Raw genomic sequence first — 20,281 nt, 5'->3', positions numbered from 1 at the left:
AACAAATATGCAAATACCCAAATTTATTGGGAAGAGAAAATGTGTGCTCACAATTTTCCTAAACAATGAAGGATTGCATGCAATATAACATGCTACTGACTTTTACCTCTAAATAAAGTGTCAGGAGTCAGGAATACGTTGTCATCTTACCAGTTGCATTTGTTGTTCCATTGGGCCTATTTTTAGCTATGTTGTCATATTCTGCAAGCTCAGCATTTATTCTGATGACTACAAGTTTCATAACTAATAGAACTGAAGTTTATAACATAAAGGCCAAGTTATCAACTATCATACTCCTTTAAATAAGCTGGTATACTTTCCTTGTAATGCTAAAACACAATTCCAATACATGCATTCTTGCATTCATCACATGAAATATATAATTTATTAAAATCTGAAACATACAAAATGATTAAAAGCAGAACCAAGTTTGCCTCAGGTGGAGCATGAGGATAACAGCACAGCCCAGAAAGCTGCTTTTGGTGATTTTTAAGGTGAAAAGATGTTTAAGGGTTTATTAAAGCTGGACTGGATAGTATAATCACTGTTACAATAACAATTTGAGGACTATATTTCAACATGTAGCAGGTTTTACAGTATCTTCTGGACATATTTCTTCGAAAAGGGGTTAAAATGGAAAATCTTATATATATATTATATTCTAGCTCAGAAATAGTGACTTGAATAGTTCCTCCAAAATATATAAGAAGGAATTTCTCATCTCATCATCATTTGTTTTAATGTTGTTTTTGTACATAATTGAAAACATAAAAACACTTTTGATTTACAAAATGAGTCACAACCTCTAGCTCTACCTTCATAACTGTGTATTAACCCATCTGACGTCCAGTCTGGCTGTTGAACCAGTCCAGGACCTCGTGTTTGTTCTGCTCCAGCCAGTTGATGTTAGCGCTGGTCTTCTCCACTGCCTGCTCCACTGCCAGAGTAGCTGAACCAAACCCTGTTGCACTGTGCTCCTCCACAAACTCCATCAGCTGCCAGAGGACACACAGTAAAACAGTTCAGACTACAGTTTGACATTAATAAGTTAACTAGTAATGTATCTAAAAAGGGACAACTCATGTTTTTTGTGATTTTCTTATACTGTTTTATGTTGAATATCTATTTTAAACATGGTCAAAGTTCCAAAACTTTATTGTTACTTCCATAATAAACACTCAGCATACATGGGAGTGAAATGCTATTCTTAACAGATCACACATCTGTTACTTACAACACATCTGGGTTATTGGGAAGGAGGCCATAGAGAGACAGGAGATGAAACGGCCTGTTTCAGACCAAAGATGAACTAAGGGGCTCCACAAAGGACCGTTATCAGTCTCTTTTTTTTTTGTCTGCCTTTATTAGACAGTTGGTGGCAGAGAGGCCAACAGGAAACAAGGGGAGAGAGAGGAAGCACATGCAACAAAGGTCCCTTGGCAGACTAGAACCAGGGACGTTGTGGGTTTATGGCATGCACTGTAACCACTTGGCTACAAGGGTGCTACTGTATCAGATCGTTTTTGAACTGTAAATCATGCAAAGATATTCCAGTAGAGCCCCAGAATTAAAACGTAGCCCTGGAAATGTATATGATGTGTCCCCTTTAAGTAAACCAGGAATACATTTATCTCAGTTTGAACATACCTCTTCTAGTTCAGCAGCTGTAGAGAACCTCGCTGTGACTCCACTGATCATAGAACCAAAGTTGATGGAACCCACTCCATATCTGGAAAAATATAAACTCAAGTCAAACAAGAACTGATCCCAATTCAGCATGGAGCTGTTTTAAAGAAAGTGAAACACTTTCAAGAGGTTTACAAGTTATTTCTTCCTGTTGTTCCCCAATCGTGTGACTTTGCCACCATCTTGCTCCTTTGGCCAGATTGTCTAGTGTAGATTTCCTTGGCTCTAAGTTGCAACTCACCCCAAAAGTGCCACACCCATGTTTTTATCTCAGTGAATAATACTCACTGTGTGAACATGTATTTCCACTGTTCCCTGACAAAGTTCCAAGCTAGACTCTGCCCCACTCTGTTGCTGGCGACAGATGTGATGACTGAGGCGACGTCCTGTTTACGGATCCTAGCTGGGTCTAAAGCGTAGGAGAGATACCTGGACAACCAGAATGACACAAATAACTCAGTAAAAACAGACAAGTTTGTCCTTTGTCCAGTATTTCCATTTTTTTTGCATTCCCTCACTTCATTATTACACCACTGCATTTCCTTCCTGATCTTTGAAAAGGAAAGACAAAACATACACACACACCTTTCCAGCAGTCGTGTTTTGTTAGTACAGGCCAGTGCAGACATGAGTTTACTGGCCTCACTGGCTAAAGAAGCACTCACAAACTGGAACCAACCAAAATCCCATTCTTCCACATCACCTGCTGCAATGGCACTGCAGTACACCACAGAGCGCAGGTTGGGATGGATCCTGGGAACAAAATCGGAGTGACTTGAGTAATTACCTAAAACAAAGAAGTACATTAAATTAAGGGCCATCATCAAAGACTAACGCATTATTTTGAGGGTTCTCCATCCATTGTTTGAACCATGAGGTGGTCAGGTTTTGGCACTCTGTCACTCCAGTCCTGCAGGCCATACGGATGGCATTCACCTGGTTATACCTGCAGGAGAGCCAAACATGGTCAGTGATAAGTCAAATTCTCAACTTATCAAATACATCTGTGTGTCCTAGTTGAAAATTGTGGGTCAAAATGTTGAAATCAATAGATCAATATAGTACATAGTGTACAATATATAGCATAGTATTTTAAAGAAAGGGAATTCAGTCATGGTATACTATAGTTTGGTATAGAATAGCATGCCTCAGTACAGTATAGTATTGCATATAGTGTGTACCATAGCATATAACACAGCATTAAAAAAAATAGTGAAGAATAGCACAGAATAACAAACCATAATATAATATGCGGTATATCACAGCTTAGAATAGTGTAGTAAAGTATTAGTATGATAGTAAAGTGTGTAGTGTGTATTATAGCATGTAGCACAGCAGAGCTGAGAATAACATAGCATAGTGGATTATGGCATACAGTAGCATAGCAAACAGTATTGTGACATACAGTATAGTAAATAGCACAGCAGGATAGCATAGAATAGTATAGAATGACAAACTATAACATAGCATACATTTCCTAACATAGTCGTCAATGGCCTCATAGTTTAGACTCTTTGTGTTCTCCGGGTTTCCAGTATTGTAATTTTGTTGTCATTTCTTTTTGCTTATTTATATTAAGGTTGTGTAAGAGTGTGTTTTCTGGATTTAGATTTTCAGTTTGCTCTGTTTCCCTTCTGTGTTCCTGCATTCCTCCCCAACCCATGTTTCCCTCCACACCTGTCCTGTATCAGTGTCATCAGCTCTGCCCTGTCCCCAGTCTCCTCCCAGCCAACTCCCAGTCTGCCCTTGTCTAGTCACCTGCTCCCCATCGACTTATTAGTTCAGTTAGTATTTAAGTCTTGGTTTTCAGTCCCTGTTGGATCTTTCATCAAGCAAGGCTGCATTAGTACCCCCAGGGGCCCCTGGGCAATGAAGCTCATGTCCCCCAAACAACTTTTATTATTGATTACTGATTGGATAACACTGCTGTTAGGTGCAAACCTTGTAACAGATTTTAACTCGCATATTTTGTCTTGGACATACTAGGTTTCTGACAGTAGCCGTGATTATCAACATCAAGAGAATAGGTCAAGCTTTGTGTCATATTTCTGTAGAGCCTGACAAAAAAAAAAAAAAAAAAAAGTTCACCCATTCATCATTCATCATTAAGGGCCCCTTTATACTCAAGCCCCCCTGGGCACTTGCCCAGATTGACCCTAACCCTAACCCTCCCTGACATTAGTGTATAGCACAGAATAGCACAGTATGTAGTATGGTAGTATGTAGTATTGTACTGTATATTAGTAAAATGTAAACTAATATTGTCTTGGGGTCCATCGTTAATAATGGAAGCAACAGTATTTAAAATGTATGCTAACTATTCTAATTGTCCAATGACTTGCAATAATTCCAGAGAGGTTTAAACCCTGTGAATAATACAAAAATGTTGATCTCAAGAGTTTTTCTCTGCCATATCAAAAAGTGGAAAAATTGTTAATTTCTAATTCAGTTTTCCTGTGGACGACTTCATACAGATATTACAGGTAAATTAATCTCAGTGATCAAATGTTTATGTAATTTTAGTGTTTGTTGGTTTGTTGTGTATTAAATAGTGTTTTTGGATAAGTATACTCACTGGTCAGTGTGTCTGTCTGGAACACTGGTCCAGTCAGATGTAATGTTCTTAAAATACTGAAAGAGGGGTGTCACCAGTTTCTTCATGTAGTCCTGGAAGTGTTACACAGAAAAAAGTGAGGGAAACTGCTTTGCCTCCTAATGGCCACCAGGGGGCATAAAGACTATAATCGGTCTGTCTGAACAACACATGAGCTGCTTTGCTGCCAGGTGCAAAACAAATCGTACTAAAGCAAAACGTGTAACTTGTCCTGTACCTGCATAGGCTGATAGACTTCAGTTCGATCCAGCATGAGATAATAATAGTTCAGGTTGTCCAGAGCAGACTGCCAGGGCATGTACTCAGTCTCCACAGATAGATAGGAAGTTGTCCTCAGAGCGAGAGTGGTGGACACCTCCTGAGCCCTGCAGAGAGAACAGACACCCAATCATTTAATATTAAGTTGACCCAAGTTAAGATAAGATGTGTGTCTCTGATGTAGTTGTGTGGTTTGGATAAATAAAACCTTTCCTAAAATAAGGATTAACTAGAGTGTGTCTTTTGAGCACTTACCAAGGGTAATCGGTCTATCTATTGGTCCATGATTTTTGGCCACTGACATACCAAATTTTGATCTTTAAAAAAGATATGTTTAAATCTAATGAGAATATTGCCATGATATGTGCCAAGCACTTCTATGCTCTCCACAGGATGCCCTCTTTGGAGATAAAAAAGAAGTTTTCATTTAAAGCTACTGTTGGAAGAATGTGTGATCTGCGGATAAACAATCTCATAATCCAAGAGGAAAGCACTGTCATGAACTTTAATGTGGCTCCCTCAAATGAGTAGTCCATAGATTTAGCATTGCATTCCTGTAACATTGTTGGACTCACAATGGACTTTCTTTTTTTTTTAATCAATGCAGAAGACCAGAGGTATTTTATTTAGGGTTTTCTACCTTTTCAAAACCTGGTGCCTAAACTAGTCACTGCTGCTAGCCTCCAGCAGATATGAAGAATGGACTACAGAGGTCTGGTAACCTCATTTGTTTCATATTTGTTTCATTTTCAAACTTGTAGCCTTGAGCCCTGACCGACGCTGACTCAGGTGACATCACACGCAAGGCTGTGGCTCAGGAGGTAGAGCAGTCGTCCACCAATTGGAAGATTGGCAGTTCGATTGGGCAAGATACTTAACCCCAAATGTCTTCCGTTGCTGTGTTAATGATGTGTGAATGTGTACGAATGGTTAGTTTCGTCCTTATGAGCAGGTGGGCACCCTGTGTGGTAGCTCCTGTCATCAGTGTGCGAATGTGTGTGAATGTGACATGTAGTGTAAAAGCACTTTGAGTGGTCATAATGACTAGAAAAGCGCTATATAAGTACAGTCCATTTACATGAGGACATTTATCAGTTTCTTGGATTAGGTCATTTCTGTTATTCATTATGATAACCTGGCACAGGGAAGACTATTTTTAACAGTCAGTTAGGGCATCAATGATGACATACAGACTGAACTCTTTGTCCCCGCTCTCCTTTTAATGTTCACCTCAGTGTTTGTAACATTACCTCTGATTATGTATAAGGTTTGTATAATTACACTGTGGTGCATTCAGTCAAGTATAGTTGTATTGGCCTTTTTTGGTGTTTCAGAATCTATTAAAAACGATTGGTTTTGGATTGTCTAGACCCATCTGATTTTCTCTGTGCCCATCCACACTGTTAATTCTGCCTACACTACTGATGATAAGATAAGTCAAACTTTTTTTTGGTTTTATTTGGGTTCTAACTCACAGACACTAGTGAGACCAAACATGTACATTGAGTTTCATGGAAGTGCAGGAAAATCTCCAGGTGGATGAAGTTACCTACCTGGCCAGATTGAAAGCATCATCCACAAGCTGGGCTCTGTTTATTAGTGGTATTACCTGCAGATTGTGTGTCAAAGAGGATATGAAATACAAACAATTGTTATAAAATCTGTTAAGAAATAAAATGAGGAGAGAATGAAGAGAACAGAAAATTACATTTAAGAAACAACAAATCATTTCTTAAAGTCAAATATGGTCCTCCATCCATCAAACTCTAAAATCTTAATGTGTACCTGGTGCTCTGTATTAAGCTGAGCGAGGAGTCTCTCCCAATTCCCCAGGTCATAGTTTACCCGGTAATAACCAGTCACATTGATATTACCCAGAACCCACAAACCACCACTCCTCATGTCCACGTTTACAGCTGAGAGAGAAAAGACAGCAAGAGACAGAAAAAGGATATCCAGGTGCAATTATTTATTATGCAGTAGCAAACAGAATCAGATTTGCAAAATCATCATGATATTTTGCAAACTACTGATATAACAGGTTGATCCTTGCTATGTTTTATATATGTAATAATCCATATTCCGTCATACCTGTCTTTTCCATTAGCCACCAGACATCTTCTTGGACCTCATCGGACTTCATCCACCTAACAGGAATCAGCCACTCATAGCTATGGAGAAGGGAATACATTTTAATATTCATTAATAACTGAGGCAAGTGAGGGAGGACAGCAGGTAGCAGATCTCTATATATTAACACATATTTCCAGGAAATCAAAATCATTCTAGAAGAAGAAGAACGTTCCTTTAGATAGCTTGTGGTGATATACTGTAGCAGTGTTGCATACTTGTAAGGTGACTCGACTGTGACGTTAGACTCTGGGTCCAGCAGAAAGTGCTTCTGGGATACCTCTCCTGTGGCGGTATCAATGGTAACCACAGGGAAGCCCATCTGAAGCACCCAGCGGTTCATGATGTCATGAACTGGGCGAGGAAGGGATACGTTATTGGCTTTCACCGCCTGTTGACAAAGGTAACAAATAATCTCAAACATGTTCATCTATATATCTAGTTTAGAACATTTGTATCACATTTAAACATAACCTACAGTATCACTATGGTACTGTAGTACAGCAGATGTAACGTAGCCTCTCAACTCTTTTCCTCCTCGAAAAGAAACTAGCGGTGTCCTTGTAATCTTTATAATATTTAATATCACTGGAACCTCTGAGCTTTGCAATCAGGAGTCACCATTTTATTTTCACAATACTCACCTATGGATTTCATACTTGTACAACACTCTATGCAGATGATACTGTTTTGTTTTTAAGAAGTGTTGCACACCCACTGTCACCTTTGACAGATCTATTAAAATAGTTTTGTGCTGGGTACAACATAAATAACATAAAGTCAAACTCAATCTTACCTTTTGTAGACTTGCCCACAAGTCATTCCCTACTGTGTTACTGTATGCAAAGTCATTGAGGTATCTCTGGAGACAAAAAAAAACACAGCGCCTTGAGTCATGAACATGAAACAGTTTGTCTCTAATTCATCTTAACAGGCCGCTTAACCCCAAACCACAATGTACATATAATATATGTTTGTCTAAACACAAGTATAGAGACATACATTGAGCCCCTGGACAAAGACTGGCTCTGAGAGGAAATCAGACAACATCCTCAACACTGCTGCGCCCTGAGGAGACACAAGAGATACACATAGAGGTAATAGATCAGGACAATAGAGTTTAAAATGGTGGTATTGTGTGGCATATATTTACAATATGATAATAATAATAATTGAAATATGATATAAGATGATCTTGTCGTTGCCTGTGTACCTTGCTGTATGAGATGGCATCAAACTGCTCCATGATCTGGTCTGGCAAAATGATACTGTCCTCTTTGGAAGACAAAGGATGAGAGGAGACCAAGGCATCGACTGCAAACACTCTATGTACGTCATCCAGTACAATCAAGTCTTTCTGTAACAAACAGACACACAGAAATATATTCAGATAATTACTATATTTTTGTAGATGTGATCTGATAACAGAAAGAGCCTCATAGACGAAATAAGTTAATATAGTACAGTGTGTTCTTGTCTTCAGTATAAATGCAATGCAATGCAACTTGAGACCAAGCGATAAACCAGCAAGGCTGATATGTTGGCAGATAGCTTATCACAGATATATTGCTGCTGGTATATATAACATCCCACATAAGTGATGTGTGATGTAATTTAAAAACAGTGTCTCCTTTACATTATTTGTCAGCCAGAGAGCACTGACTAGTTTATTTTATTACTGTAACATGCTCCTTTCATACCTCAGTCCCTATTCTTAAGAAACCTAATTTAAGGGATCATCAAAATTGGGATCATCAAAAATGTTATATTAGTTATATATATATACAGGCTATACTGTGGCTATGTACAGTCCTTATTACGTCCCTTTTTAAATGACAGTAGTGCATGGATCAAACCAGGAAGTTCTAAATATGTGTGATTAAGGAATGAGGACAATGCATAAATTCAAGATCCCAGCATGTCCATGTGGGTCCCACATGGGTTAAATGCAGGCTACATGGGTACTGAGTTGGAATGGGCTGGAACTGGGCAAATTTTGCGGGTCCCACATGGTTTCAGTAACATGGGCCCCACATGTGAAGCCCACGTGGGCTGGCCGAATGGGCCCCACTTAAGATCCATTCTGATCCCACATAGGGGCCTACAGTACATGGTTCTCGTGTAACTTACCCAGTTGGGCCCCACCTTAAACCCAGTCGAAACCCACTTTAAGCCCATATGCGCAAACACAAGTGGGGGCACCATGGAAACCGCAGACAAACCCTCTTGGGACCCATATTTGCAGCCCAGATTTAACCCTTATGGGGCCCACATGGACATGCTGGCTGGGATGTAACTTCTTAATTAAAAATGAAACGTACAATACACCACACATTACTAGTCAACAGGAAACAGTTTTAGTAAGGAGGAGGGCAGGGTATTAGCATACTGTGGGTGGATTGCGGTGTGTGGATTGAATATAGCGACAAAGACTGAGATGACGTCCTCACCACGTTCCATGTAGGCTCAGCATAGTCTGCACCCAGATAAGACACATATGAAGCAAAGCCTTCATTCAGCCACACTTCATTCCACCATCTCAGAGTCACCAGGTTACCAAACCACTGCAACACAGAATGAAACAACATCAGTCAGTTAGTTAACCAATCAGCCAATGAATCAGTCAGTTCATAGTCACAGTATAAAATTCAGTGCACCATGTGTGCCAGCTCATGAGCGATGATGGTGGCAGTGGTCTCTTTGTTTCTGTTGGAGGAGGTCACAGGGTCATAGAGCAGGTTGGTTTCTCTGTATGTCACCAAACCCCAATTCTCCATCGCCCCAAAGTAGAAGTCTGGCAGAGCGATTTGATCTGTGAGGTAGAGAGCAGGTTTAATGCAGGTCAGAGGAACTGAACTGAAGGTAGTGAAGAACATTGACAGAACTGAAAATGACCAAAACCAAAAATGAATGTATCCTACTAACAAGTATGGTGTGTGTAAAGGCTCATATATCTTATTCCTCTATGTCAGTGGTTCCCAACCTTTTTATTTAGGGACCCATATTTTTACCATTGTAAACTTTGGTGATGTGTGTGTTCTATGATGCTGAAAAGGATTGACATGATTATTTTCTCAGCTTACATGTTAATGAAATGCTTAGAGACATTAATTATGTGGCAAAACATATGTTGGATAAACTCCCTATTTTTAAATCCCATTTTAAATGTAGTTTATAAATACATTTTAGTTGAGTTGAGGAGGCTATATATGGAGGCTATATATTATGTTATATCTATGATACAATTAGACATCAAAGGAACAGCATTATAAGAGGGAGGAAGCCATTTGAAAGCCTACTTAGTGAACTTAGGAGTGGCAGTTTTCTCAGTTACTGGCTCTTGTGTTTCAACAGCAGCTCTGAGATCAGTGGCCATTCTCATTCTCATTTTTCTGTTTCCTATTATGATCTATCATTCATTTTGTTGTTGCACAAATCACACTCTTTACCGCAATCATTTTCACCATTTTGAGTCTTCCCATATTTTGTGTGGATTGCACTGATAAATGAATAAATGACTTTTCTTGGCTTTTGACTCGCGAAGCTCTTATTGCATTTACAGCAACGTAACAAGTTTACTTGTGTCAACTCTCCAGCGCTGTGGCTCCAGTGGCTTTTTGGCGCCCCCCTGATGGGGTCACGCCCCCCCCGGTTGGGAATCACTGCCAATCATCCACTGCTGAAAATAGTCCCCAACAAATGCACTATGTACAGTTTCCTTGCTATACCAACAGCAAATGTCAGTTTTATGAAAAATAACAATAAAAAAAAAAAAGCAGTACTGTGAAAAACAATTCCAATCACCTTCATCTATGTTGTATGTTTACGTTCGTATTTACCATACTAGTCTTTGAAGATTTTTTTATTGAATTTCCCTTGGATGCACATCAACATCAACACCAGCTGCACTTTACATTATTTGTTGTGAGCCGCAGTATGAGGATGAAATTAATCTATTAGATATTTATTATATTTATCAGTCTAATTCTAGCCTATCTAATTGGTTTATGTATTTATATATAATAATAAAACTGACTCATGTCCTGTGACACTTTTGAAGGGCACCGTTAACGGTATGTCTGATCTTTTGAAATTAGACATAATATTCCTGATAAGATGGGTGGGGGTGAGATGGAGCAGCATTCTTCCAATTTACTGATATCAACCGCCGAGCTAATAAAAAAGGAAAATGCTAGAGCCTTACGTTGATGATGTGAGCCAATAGGTTTTCTGAGGTCACACCAAACATAGCAGTTAGGAGGCATGGAGAGATTGTTTTTTTCTAATATTTAGAATTAAGCAAGGAAAGAGGACCAGAATTGATCCATACTCGTCTTTTCTTGACAGAAAAAAATCCAAAACAGTGGCTGCATATGTGAGTAGAAAACAAACCAAAACAGCCAGTTCAGCCAACACTGACCAGGCCTCAGATGAATATAAAGCAGGCTGACCTGACTTGCTCAGAGGGTAGGAGATGTTGTAGTACAGCTGAAAAAAGTCCAGTATGGGTCCAGTCACATTGAGGGCGTAGTTTCCCTGTTCCTGCTCAATCGCCTTCCTGCGAGCCCAGATACGGATCTGAACACATAATAGAAAACATGTTTATTATACAGTATGTATTATCAGTATCAGAAATAGTGAAATAAATCTGAATCACAGTGATCCTCTATCAACTATGAAGTAAATGGTCCAACTTCAAAGGCAGGATCACCTTTTGTTTTCAGACTAATGCTTTGGTTGGAAGAGCTAAGTGACCTACAGGTGATATAAGGATGGAGCAGGTCAGGTGCCTAACCAGGTAAGGCTCTACATGTGAAAACAACAACCTAAACTTGATGGAAAGCCAATGCAAAAAAAACCCAACATATAATATGGGTGTGATGTGAGTCATCCGGCTGGACCTGGTCAACAGCCTTAAGGCACTTCTGACCCATTTGTAGACGGTCCAAGTCTGGTTGAGTCAGGAGAAAAGCATGAATAATAATTTGATATGTTGATCGAAGTGCACCAACTGATCAAATGAGACTTCTAAGATTAGACTGTACAACTGTACTTCTGAAGAAAAGAGATCCAATACACAACTTGACCTTGGAAGTTATGTTATCTCTAGTAAAGATAAGGACCTCAGTCTTATCTGTGTTTAACTGTAAAACGTTGTTTGCTATCCAATCCTTTATGACAGTTAGACAATTGTGCAAAAGACATACCGAAAACAGAACCCTGTAAGCACACTACAGGAAAGAACAGCAGGTTCAGAAATGTAAGACATGTAAACAAAAACTCTTATCTCCTGTCCGAGAGATAGGAGGGGAACCAGTCCAGGACGCTCCAACAGACACTCACACACTGCCTTTCTGTCAGGATGCTGTGATTGTCGGTATCAAAAGCTACAGGACAGAACATTCCTCCACATCATTAAGACATATGAGATTGTGAGAAGAGCTGTTTCAATGGAGCTTCTGATGGAAATCAGATTGGAATTCATCTAGAGTGTTGTGATGTGATCTGTTTGGGAATAACATTCTCTAAGACTTTTGAAATAAAAGGCAGCTTAGATAATGGTCTGTAGGTTTTGGTCAAGGTTCATCTTTTCAGAAGAAGCTGAACAACTGCATGTTTAAAATAGGCTGGGACACAACCGGATTTCAGGGACCTACTTATAATAGAGGCCAGGCATGGACCAATAGACCTTAATCATTTTAAGCATGGATGTTGGTAAAATATCTGCAGGGTTGAAGCGAGGCTTCAAAGAGGCCCACAACGTTAGCCTCCAAAGGCGTGATGTTAATTTGTAATCCTATTTGTTCATCACATCGTTTGAGTCAGCCTCAGAGTTCCTTCCATCAGAGAGTAGACCCTGTGCTCTCATTCTCAGGTGTAATATTTCTAGGGTTTTTTGTGAGGGTCCACTAAAATATGATGATTCTCTGAATATGAGCTGCGTGCTTCTTTTTACTCATATTTGTCTGTGTAGTTTTTGTTGAAAAAAGGCAGAATTTCCACCTTTACAAGTAAAAGGAACATCCTGATATATTGATGGTTAGAATCCAGAAAGGGCTGTTCATGTTTTGGTTTTGATGTCTGGACATTTGCTCAATGCGCATCGTCTCTCATCATTATCATCAAAATAATTGTTGCTAACGTGAATCTTAAGAGTCCTGCCAGCATCAGATCACTCTTGTTTCTTTATCATTTGATGCAGAGAGTCTTTGATGTCCTCTCTTGCACACAGAGGAAGTGTTCAAATCGAACTTTAGCTGATTATCAATCAGAGTGCCTAAATATTTATAGCAAGTCACCATGTCAACATCCTGTCCCTTAATTACACTACATTGAGGGGCAGGGGGAAGGCGTCTAAAATATATGGACATGTCTTTTGTTTTAGTGATGTTTAGATGCAAAAGGTATCATCAATACTAATAGTATTAACAATGGTTTCGATTCTGTAACAATGAAGCTATTATTTACACCTGTGATTTTTTTAAAAAGCAGAGGCTTCAAGTCACACCCACTAGATTTGAAGCCTCTGCATCAAAGTGATGAAACATGCATAGGCTGTTACCAGAGTGTCTCCTTGTGTAGCACTGAGGTGTGAGTAGTCAGAGATGACGATGGCCAGTAGATATGAGGACATTTTCTTGGTTGGCTCAAACCTGGTCTGTGTCACTGCTACTGCATCAATGGTGGTGTTAACGATATCTGAAAAGAGCACAAACACACAGTTCAATAGATTCTAAAATGTTAGTTGCTAATTAATATGTTTTCGAATTTTTTTAAAGGTTATCGCAAAGTTATATAAATGATCTGTTGCAGAATGCTGAACATGTTCCCTCCTGGCTTTGATATATTCTATTTTTCTGTGTTCCCACTTGCATCATCTCATTCTAGACACAGTGATTGTTTATAGCAATATTGATTTCATTACAAACTGGCAGCTACTGGTAAACTCTCATTCAATCTAAGACTAACTGTGGCAGCTGTGTGCAGCTTCTTTCCAGTGGTCTCCATCACCAAATATCCACACAAGGATCATTTAAGTAAGAGCTAATAGATTAAATAATAATGTAGTTGCTTTTCTTTTTGTCCATAGTGGTCAAATGACCATATACCAAATGACATCATAGTTGCTTTGTTTGGTAGGTAAATTGGGTTTGCATGTAGATACTAAATTTTCTAAATTACATATGACTGGTTATGGAACTTGTGAGCTGTGTCTGGTTTACATGCATGATATAGTTTCATTTAAATGGGTCAATGAAGTTTTTTTTGTCTCCATGTGGTTTAGTCAACTTTAAAGGGTGGACCCAGCATAAGATTTCTGCTTTTAATCCATTTTGAGAGAATATATTAAAGGATTACGGCAAAAATGTCTAAGTGGTGTAACCATAAGAACTTTGTACCAAATAATTCAACTTGCTTAAAAACAGTAAATTCTCAATAAAACACCATATCAACTAGTTTGGCATGATCTTACATTATAACTTTTATATTAAATTAGAGTAATGGAATACAATCATTCTAAATAATCAATTTAATCTGGGGAATTATGTCAATAAAATGATAATTAAATAATGATAATTAAATTAAGTAATTATTTGTATAAATATGTGTCATTCTTTTATGGTTACACCATTTGACATTTTCAGGAGCATTCAGTCTTACTTTTGGTAAAAAAATGGTGCAAATGTCATTTCAAATGATTTATTTGTCACTGACCCAAATACATGTTACAAGTACACTGCACCAACCTATTTCCATGCCGTTGGACAGGGCTACAGTCCCGGGGGGGTGGATGAGAGTTATGTGGAAAACAGCTTTCATAGCTGGCTCATCAAAACAAGGAAAGGTCTTTCTGGCATGTGTCGGATGCATCTGAGAGGTGGCAACAATCCTGAGAAAGAGGGAAGCATTCTGAACACAAATACTAACTGAAGTGATCTCACCACAGCATATCTACAGGTAGAAAAAGATGAACAGAGAGACAATCAAGAGCTTACTTTCTGACTCCATCCTCTTGATATTCACTCCTGTAAAAGCCGGCTAAGTCATCAGCCAGTTCTCCAGTGAACTCAGTGTACAGCTGATACTTCTGTCCTTGACTTAATTTACCATTCAGCCGGATAACCAGGTACTGCGTCTTAGGCTGCAACCAGGAGGACCTAATTCTTGGAGCAGACCCACCACCTGACCACCAGATAGAAGTGAGCGATGAGAAAAAAAGACAGAAAATAACATTGAGTGTGTTTGTAGAATAGCCTTTAATGTCATTGTACATGTACGACGAAATTAAAAGCAATCCTTATCGGTGCCATAAGTAAGAAGTGCTTATAAAAGATAGTATCACTATAGAAAACAAATATTTAGTAATCAAACTAAAAGGAATGTGAACCACACACACAAGACATTCCACATGCTTCCGTCAATAGTGCACAATTTCTCCTTAATATCGCACAAAAAAAAGTGTGATCGCAATTATACAAAATCATGTTTTCAGGGCATTTAGAACAGTTGTGAGAAGCTGAAATTGTATCTTGACTTGCACCGTGTCTCTTACAAGTTTACTTTGCTCTGAAATGCGACTTTTTAAAATTCCTCTGTGTGTGTGTGTGTGTGTGTGTGTGTGTGTGTGTGTGGGGGTACTCTACCTGAAGCGATGAGCATGGCACCGTGTGCATTTTCCTGCAATTTGTAGTTGAGTTTGTTGGAGTGGATCAGGATTAGATCAGTTTCTGTTATACACTCAAACTCCACAGTGGATTTACCTGATGGATACATGGAGAAAGCATACACATGTATCTTTGTCAAAGATAATAGAAAAAGCTCTAATAAATAGTATGTAATAAATAGTAATAGTATTGCAAAAAATAGTAATGCATAATTAACAAACCACAGATTTGGCCCCATCAGCACTATTTAAGACTAAGCTATCACTGAATGTTTGGCCTCATAAATGTTCACTAGGTGTTTTATATCTCCCTTTTTGTAATAGAACTCCTCTGTTATATGATTCAACATTTGTTTAACCAGATTATATTGTTTGCACATACATGCCAGCACACCCTGGTGGCTGTCATTAAGTCTAAGTTGTTGTTAAATGTCAATAAAATATTTCTTGTTGCAACTCACTTCCCTTTAAAGGAAAAGAAACTCTCAGCTTCATGCTCACATTGTCTTGATTGATGTTGTTCTCTAATCCCTTAATGATAACTGTCAGGAGGAAGTAGTCAGATGGCTCCGCTCTCTCTTTGCAATGTCTGAGAACGGTGGCTACACCAATTAAACTGCGACTGATAAGGTGGGGCTGTTACTGTGACTCACCTGTGAAAATGTAGAGGCCGGTGTTTGGGTCGGGGCTGAGACGAGGCCACAGAGTGATGTTGTAGGAGTCAGGGAGCAAAGCAGTGGGGAGACGGTACCTGAGGGAGATACATACATACTCTTGTTCTTTCAGGACTAACTGCAATGTGTAAAATAATTGGTCATGAGTGTCTGTTTATTAAGGTCAATAAGTAGTTAATATGTAGTGTAGGTGATGTAAAAAAATGAGAACCAAATAAAATCTACTATCATGATTCTTATATGGAGAATCACACGTCCATTTACACACTGCATCAGAATCAGAATCACAACCACACCTGACCAGGATTGTGCAAATGCTTACAGCACTATATATAAAGACTGACGTCATGACAGTTCCCAAAAAGTGAAGCCAAAACATATTAATCGCCCCCTGGTGGCTGGCTGCAGTATATCCCATAAGTCCAGCCCCCTCGATGTTAGCAGATAGGACGTGAACTAAACTAGAAAAGCAAACTACACAATAAAAAAAATTCCCAAAGATCTGTCATTTAGGTCAATAAATAATGATGAGTTTGTTTATTACGAGTTATTTTATTATATAAAAAGGGGGTGTGACGTCATGATTGAAAGCTGTGATGGCCGCTTTCAAACCTCTGTTATGCAGCGGGACAGGACTGGAAAGCTCCCAGAAAAGGAGATATTTTACATAGCAGCAGGAAGTGAAGACCAGAGATGTATTATAAGAGCTTGTTAGGGTGCCACCGATCAGCCTTGCAGCCAATTTTCCCCAGTGGTCACTCACGGTATTGCAGTGAAAAATCCCCCTTTGGCAAAAAAATTATTTTCCTCATAGGCCACTATTATAAAAGAGACATCTGTAAAACTGTTGACAGGACACCTCCAACTGCAAACAAGATCAATTATGACTCTTTCTATTATACATTTTTGAACCATGTTGGTTTTATATTTGTAAAACTTCTCAAGCCGAGAAAAATTATTTTAAAATCAGTGACATCATCACAATGTAAAGTCTATGGGCCGAGCGGGAACTCGCGGGCAGGTCCAGTGGTGGAAACACTACTACATATTCGTATATAGTGGAACGCATTACAAACAAGCAAACCCGGAAGCTAGAAACTTTTTTTGGTGCATGCACCAGCTACGCAATTCTTAAAGGACTGAATGGATGACATTTTGATTAATCAATCAATTTTTATAGCACCAAATCACAACAAAAGTCCTCTCAAGGCACTTTACACATACAGCAGGTCTAGAACATACTCTTTCATTTAATTTGATCCGATGTCCAGCTCCTATAATACATCCATGATGGAGACACATGGTCCATATGTATGTACTGTATAGTCAGTAGTTCATAGTGTATACAGTATATGCAATAAGCAATTAATAATGTTTATAATACAAGTTGCTAAAGTTGTTAGATAAAAGATCACAGATATGCAATATGATGTTATGAGACTTTACATTATTATAATATGAAATTACGGACGTCCCTTATAGTTATCTTTTATTTCTAACACATTTTGTTTTACTTCACACTACTATAACCCTATCAAATCAACTAAAACTTCTGGATTATGTAGTGTCATGTTAGGCCAAGTGTTATTTAGCAAGCTGATCCATCAAGCATCAAAGAGTCTTGCACAATGTACAATCCACAGATTGTAGCAGAGAGGCTTGAAATATTGAGTCATGAATCTGACAACTTTAGATTTGACTCAACAAAAAGTTTTAAAAACTTCACTTTGACTGTAAACGTTTGACTTGATACGTAACACTCTCAGCTATGCCAAAGATTACAAATTGTTATAAAAAAATGTGCAGAGAATACATTTCCTGAAGTTGGACGTATTTCGAATCAGTCTAATGGAAGCCAAACACTGGGAAAGGTGTGTTTGTGCAGACCATGTGACAGTCAACATATGATACCTCAGATTAACACTTTTGGATATAAAGACATATAAAACATTTGGCTCCTTTTTTGACAACAGACACTTCAACGTGTCATGGTAGGAAAAGCAGCAACAGTGTGTTAGCGTGTCCAAAACCAGGACCAAGAAAGCAGCTAAATGGAATTTAGCCATCATTTATTTTATGATTTCTACCTGTGCTGTTTTTACTGTGATACGTCAAAATGCCTTCTCGTGTCACCAGAATAACATACCAATGCATAACCTGGTCATTTTCTTTTCAAATGTAATAAAGCTTATTTGGAAGTAATGTGCACAATTTAAAAAAAACACTGTCCAGGGCAGCTCTCTGCTGTCTGACTTGTAGTTGTGGGGAAAATCCTAGGGAAGTAAATTTGTGTGCCTTTCATTGATATTCATTCACTCATATTACACTATTGATCCTGTGAGACACACTGCAATATGCTTCTCCCTTCAAGGTTCAACATTTCATGAAATGAATATCCTACCTGTCCCAAGGATCTGTGACGTCACCACCATCGTCTCCTCCTGTCAGGGCAATAGTCCACAACGTGACAATGGTTGCCACGGAGACCGCGGCTAAGACCAAAAACACAATGCACAGCTTGCTGACTCGGCAGCTTTTCCCCATGGCCCCACAAACAGCACACAGCTGACAGAAGTTCCACAGATGGATCCAGACTGAGAATAACTGAGAGGAAAGTCTCCCACCACTAAGTACACCTGCTGCTCTCAGTCAGATCTCATGCAGAATGACAAACAGAAGTGAGTGCCAGCATTTTACCCCCCCCCCTCCTCCACCTCCACCACCCCTTGTTCCTCTATAATTAAGCCATCTCACTATTTGGAATAAATGGATGATATATTAGGACAGAACAGCATCACAGTCATGTGAGTGGTGAAACTGTTGATAACTATCTGCTCAGAAATGTGATAAGAGTGATATATTATCTCCAGTAATGTTCAGTGGATGATCACATGTTGCTCATAAAATAAAGAGCGCAGATAAGACCAAATGTCTAGTTCACTTTATTATGTTACATTTGTACATCTTAAACCTGCAGTGTGAAACTTCAATCAATCAATCATTCGATCTTTTTTATATAGCGCCAAATCACAAAAAAAAGTTATCTCAAGGCACTTTACACATAGAGCAGGTCTAGACCGTACTCTTTAAATTAAATTGATTTTAATTAATGAATTTAAAGAGGAGAGACAGAAAGGAGAGGAGAGTACGGTTTAAACCTGCTCGATGTGTAAAGTGCCTTGAGATGACTTTTGTTGTGATTTGGCGCTATATATATAAAAGAGTAAAACTTGAGATTAAAGATTGAGAGGAGTGAGAGGCACATCGTAAAATCAACTACTTTAACATATCATTTATAACTTTAACATCTGTTAGACTCAAGTCTTTGCCAAATGAGTTCACATAATGCTGGTTATGGTTAAATCTCTGTATTTCACAGTATGAATGGTGTTGGGTTTGACATTCCTATGCTGGCTGGATAAATGCATACTGCCCATACTGCGCATGCCCATTAAAGAGTTCCACCTGACCAAGCCATCTAAGTTCTATCTTGAATGGGGATAAAATAATTTAATTGTTCAACTTTTCTACACTTTCTAAATGTTATTGGACCAAATAGATCAAATTCTAATAGTGAAATTAGTCATTTTGCTGACACCAAAAACTACTGTTACAGCAGCAACAGCAACAATGAAGTAGCTACTGCAGAGCCTATGACATAAGCACAATGTTGTTTACTTTCATTGTTACAAGTGGTGACAAAAATACTGCACTCCAGCTTTCATATGACAGGAAATACCCTGGAAACACATCTATTTAGGACTTCTCAAGGCATTTAAAATTGGGTGCTAACACTTCATCAGTTTCTGAGGGGAAACCCTACATAATAATTGCAAGAGAGACAACAATTCCCTACTCAATCTACCCTGTATGAACTGAGGTTAAAAGTGCAGTGTGTAGAATTTAGTGGCGTCTAGCAGAACGGACTTGGTAGAAATGGAATATAATTTTTATATGAATGTTTCCGTTAGTGTATAATCGTCTGAAACTAAGAATCATTGCAGTTTCATGAGCTTAGAATGAGCCCTTTATATCTACCTAGAGAGCGGGTCCTCTTCCATGGAGCCCGCCATGTTGCACCGCCATGTCTACAGTAGCCCAGAACAGACAAACTGAACAGTGGCTTTAGAGAAACTTTTGTTTTTATCGTGAGTTTTGTGGCCACAGTAGGTTCTTCTACTACACCGTTGAAAGGGAGGGATGAGGGCAAAGTGTTTCAATCTGTAACCACACCACTAGATGCCACTAAATCAC

At 38.8% G+C, this 20,281-nt stretch overlaps 1 protein-coding gene across 1 annotated transcript; it reads right to left on the bottom strand.

Moving 5' to 3' along the window:
- Positions 1-830: 830 nt before the first annotated feature.
- Positions 831-18,571, bottom strand: LOC133982533 (aminopeptidase Ey-like). Its single transcript, XM_062421589.1, has 23 exons — positions 18,429-18,571; positions 16,007-16,104; positions 15,334-15,450; positions 14,686-14,872; positions 14,437-14,579; positions 13,251-13,387; positions 11,140-11,266; positions 9,346-9,500; positions 9,139-9,252; positions 7,902-8,045; positions 7,691-7,756; positions 7,485-7,550; positions 6,907-7,079; positions 6,650-6,729; positions 6,344-6,474; positions 6,112-6,167; positions 4,518-4,665; positions 4,262-4,353; positions 2,522-2,632; positions 2,272-2,439; positions 1,975-2,115; positions 1,648-1,729; positions 831-995 (listed from the first exon to the last, which is right to left on the bottom strand). The coding sequence occupies exons 1-23, from the start codon at positions 18,569-18,571 to the stop codon at positions 831-833; spliced, it is 2,844 nt and encodes a 947-aa protein (XP_062277573.1).
- Between the last annotated feature and the right edge of the window lie 1,710 nt (positions 18,572-20,281).

The sequence above is a fragment of the Scomber scombrus genome, chromosome 6 (assembly GCF_963691925.1).
Source record: "Scomber scombrus chromosome 6, fScoSco1.1, whole genome shotgun sequence".
Lineage (NCBI taxonomy): Eukaryota > Metazoa > Chordata > Actinopteri > Scombriformes > Scombridae > Scomber > Scomber scombrus.
This window is presented reverse-complemented; position numbering and strand designations above follow the sequence as displayed.

Coding starts and splice junctions, on each gene's coding strand:
- LOC133982533 (XM_062421589.1), bottom strand. CDS start 18,571: ATGGGGAAAAGCTGCCGAGTCAGCAAGCTGTGCATTGTGTTTTTGGTC. Junction 11,267..13,250: donor CTACACAAGGAGACACTCTG/GTAACAGCCTAT, acceptor TTATGTGTTCAG/ATCCGTATCTGGGCTCGCAG. Junction 2,633..4,261: donor CCAGACAGACACACTGACCA/GTGAGTATACTT, acceptor GCTCTCCTGCAG/GTATAACCAGGTGAATGCCA.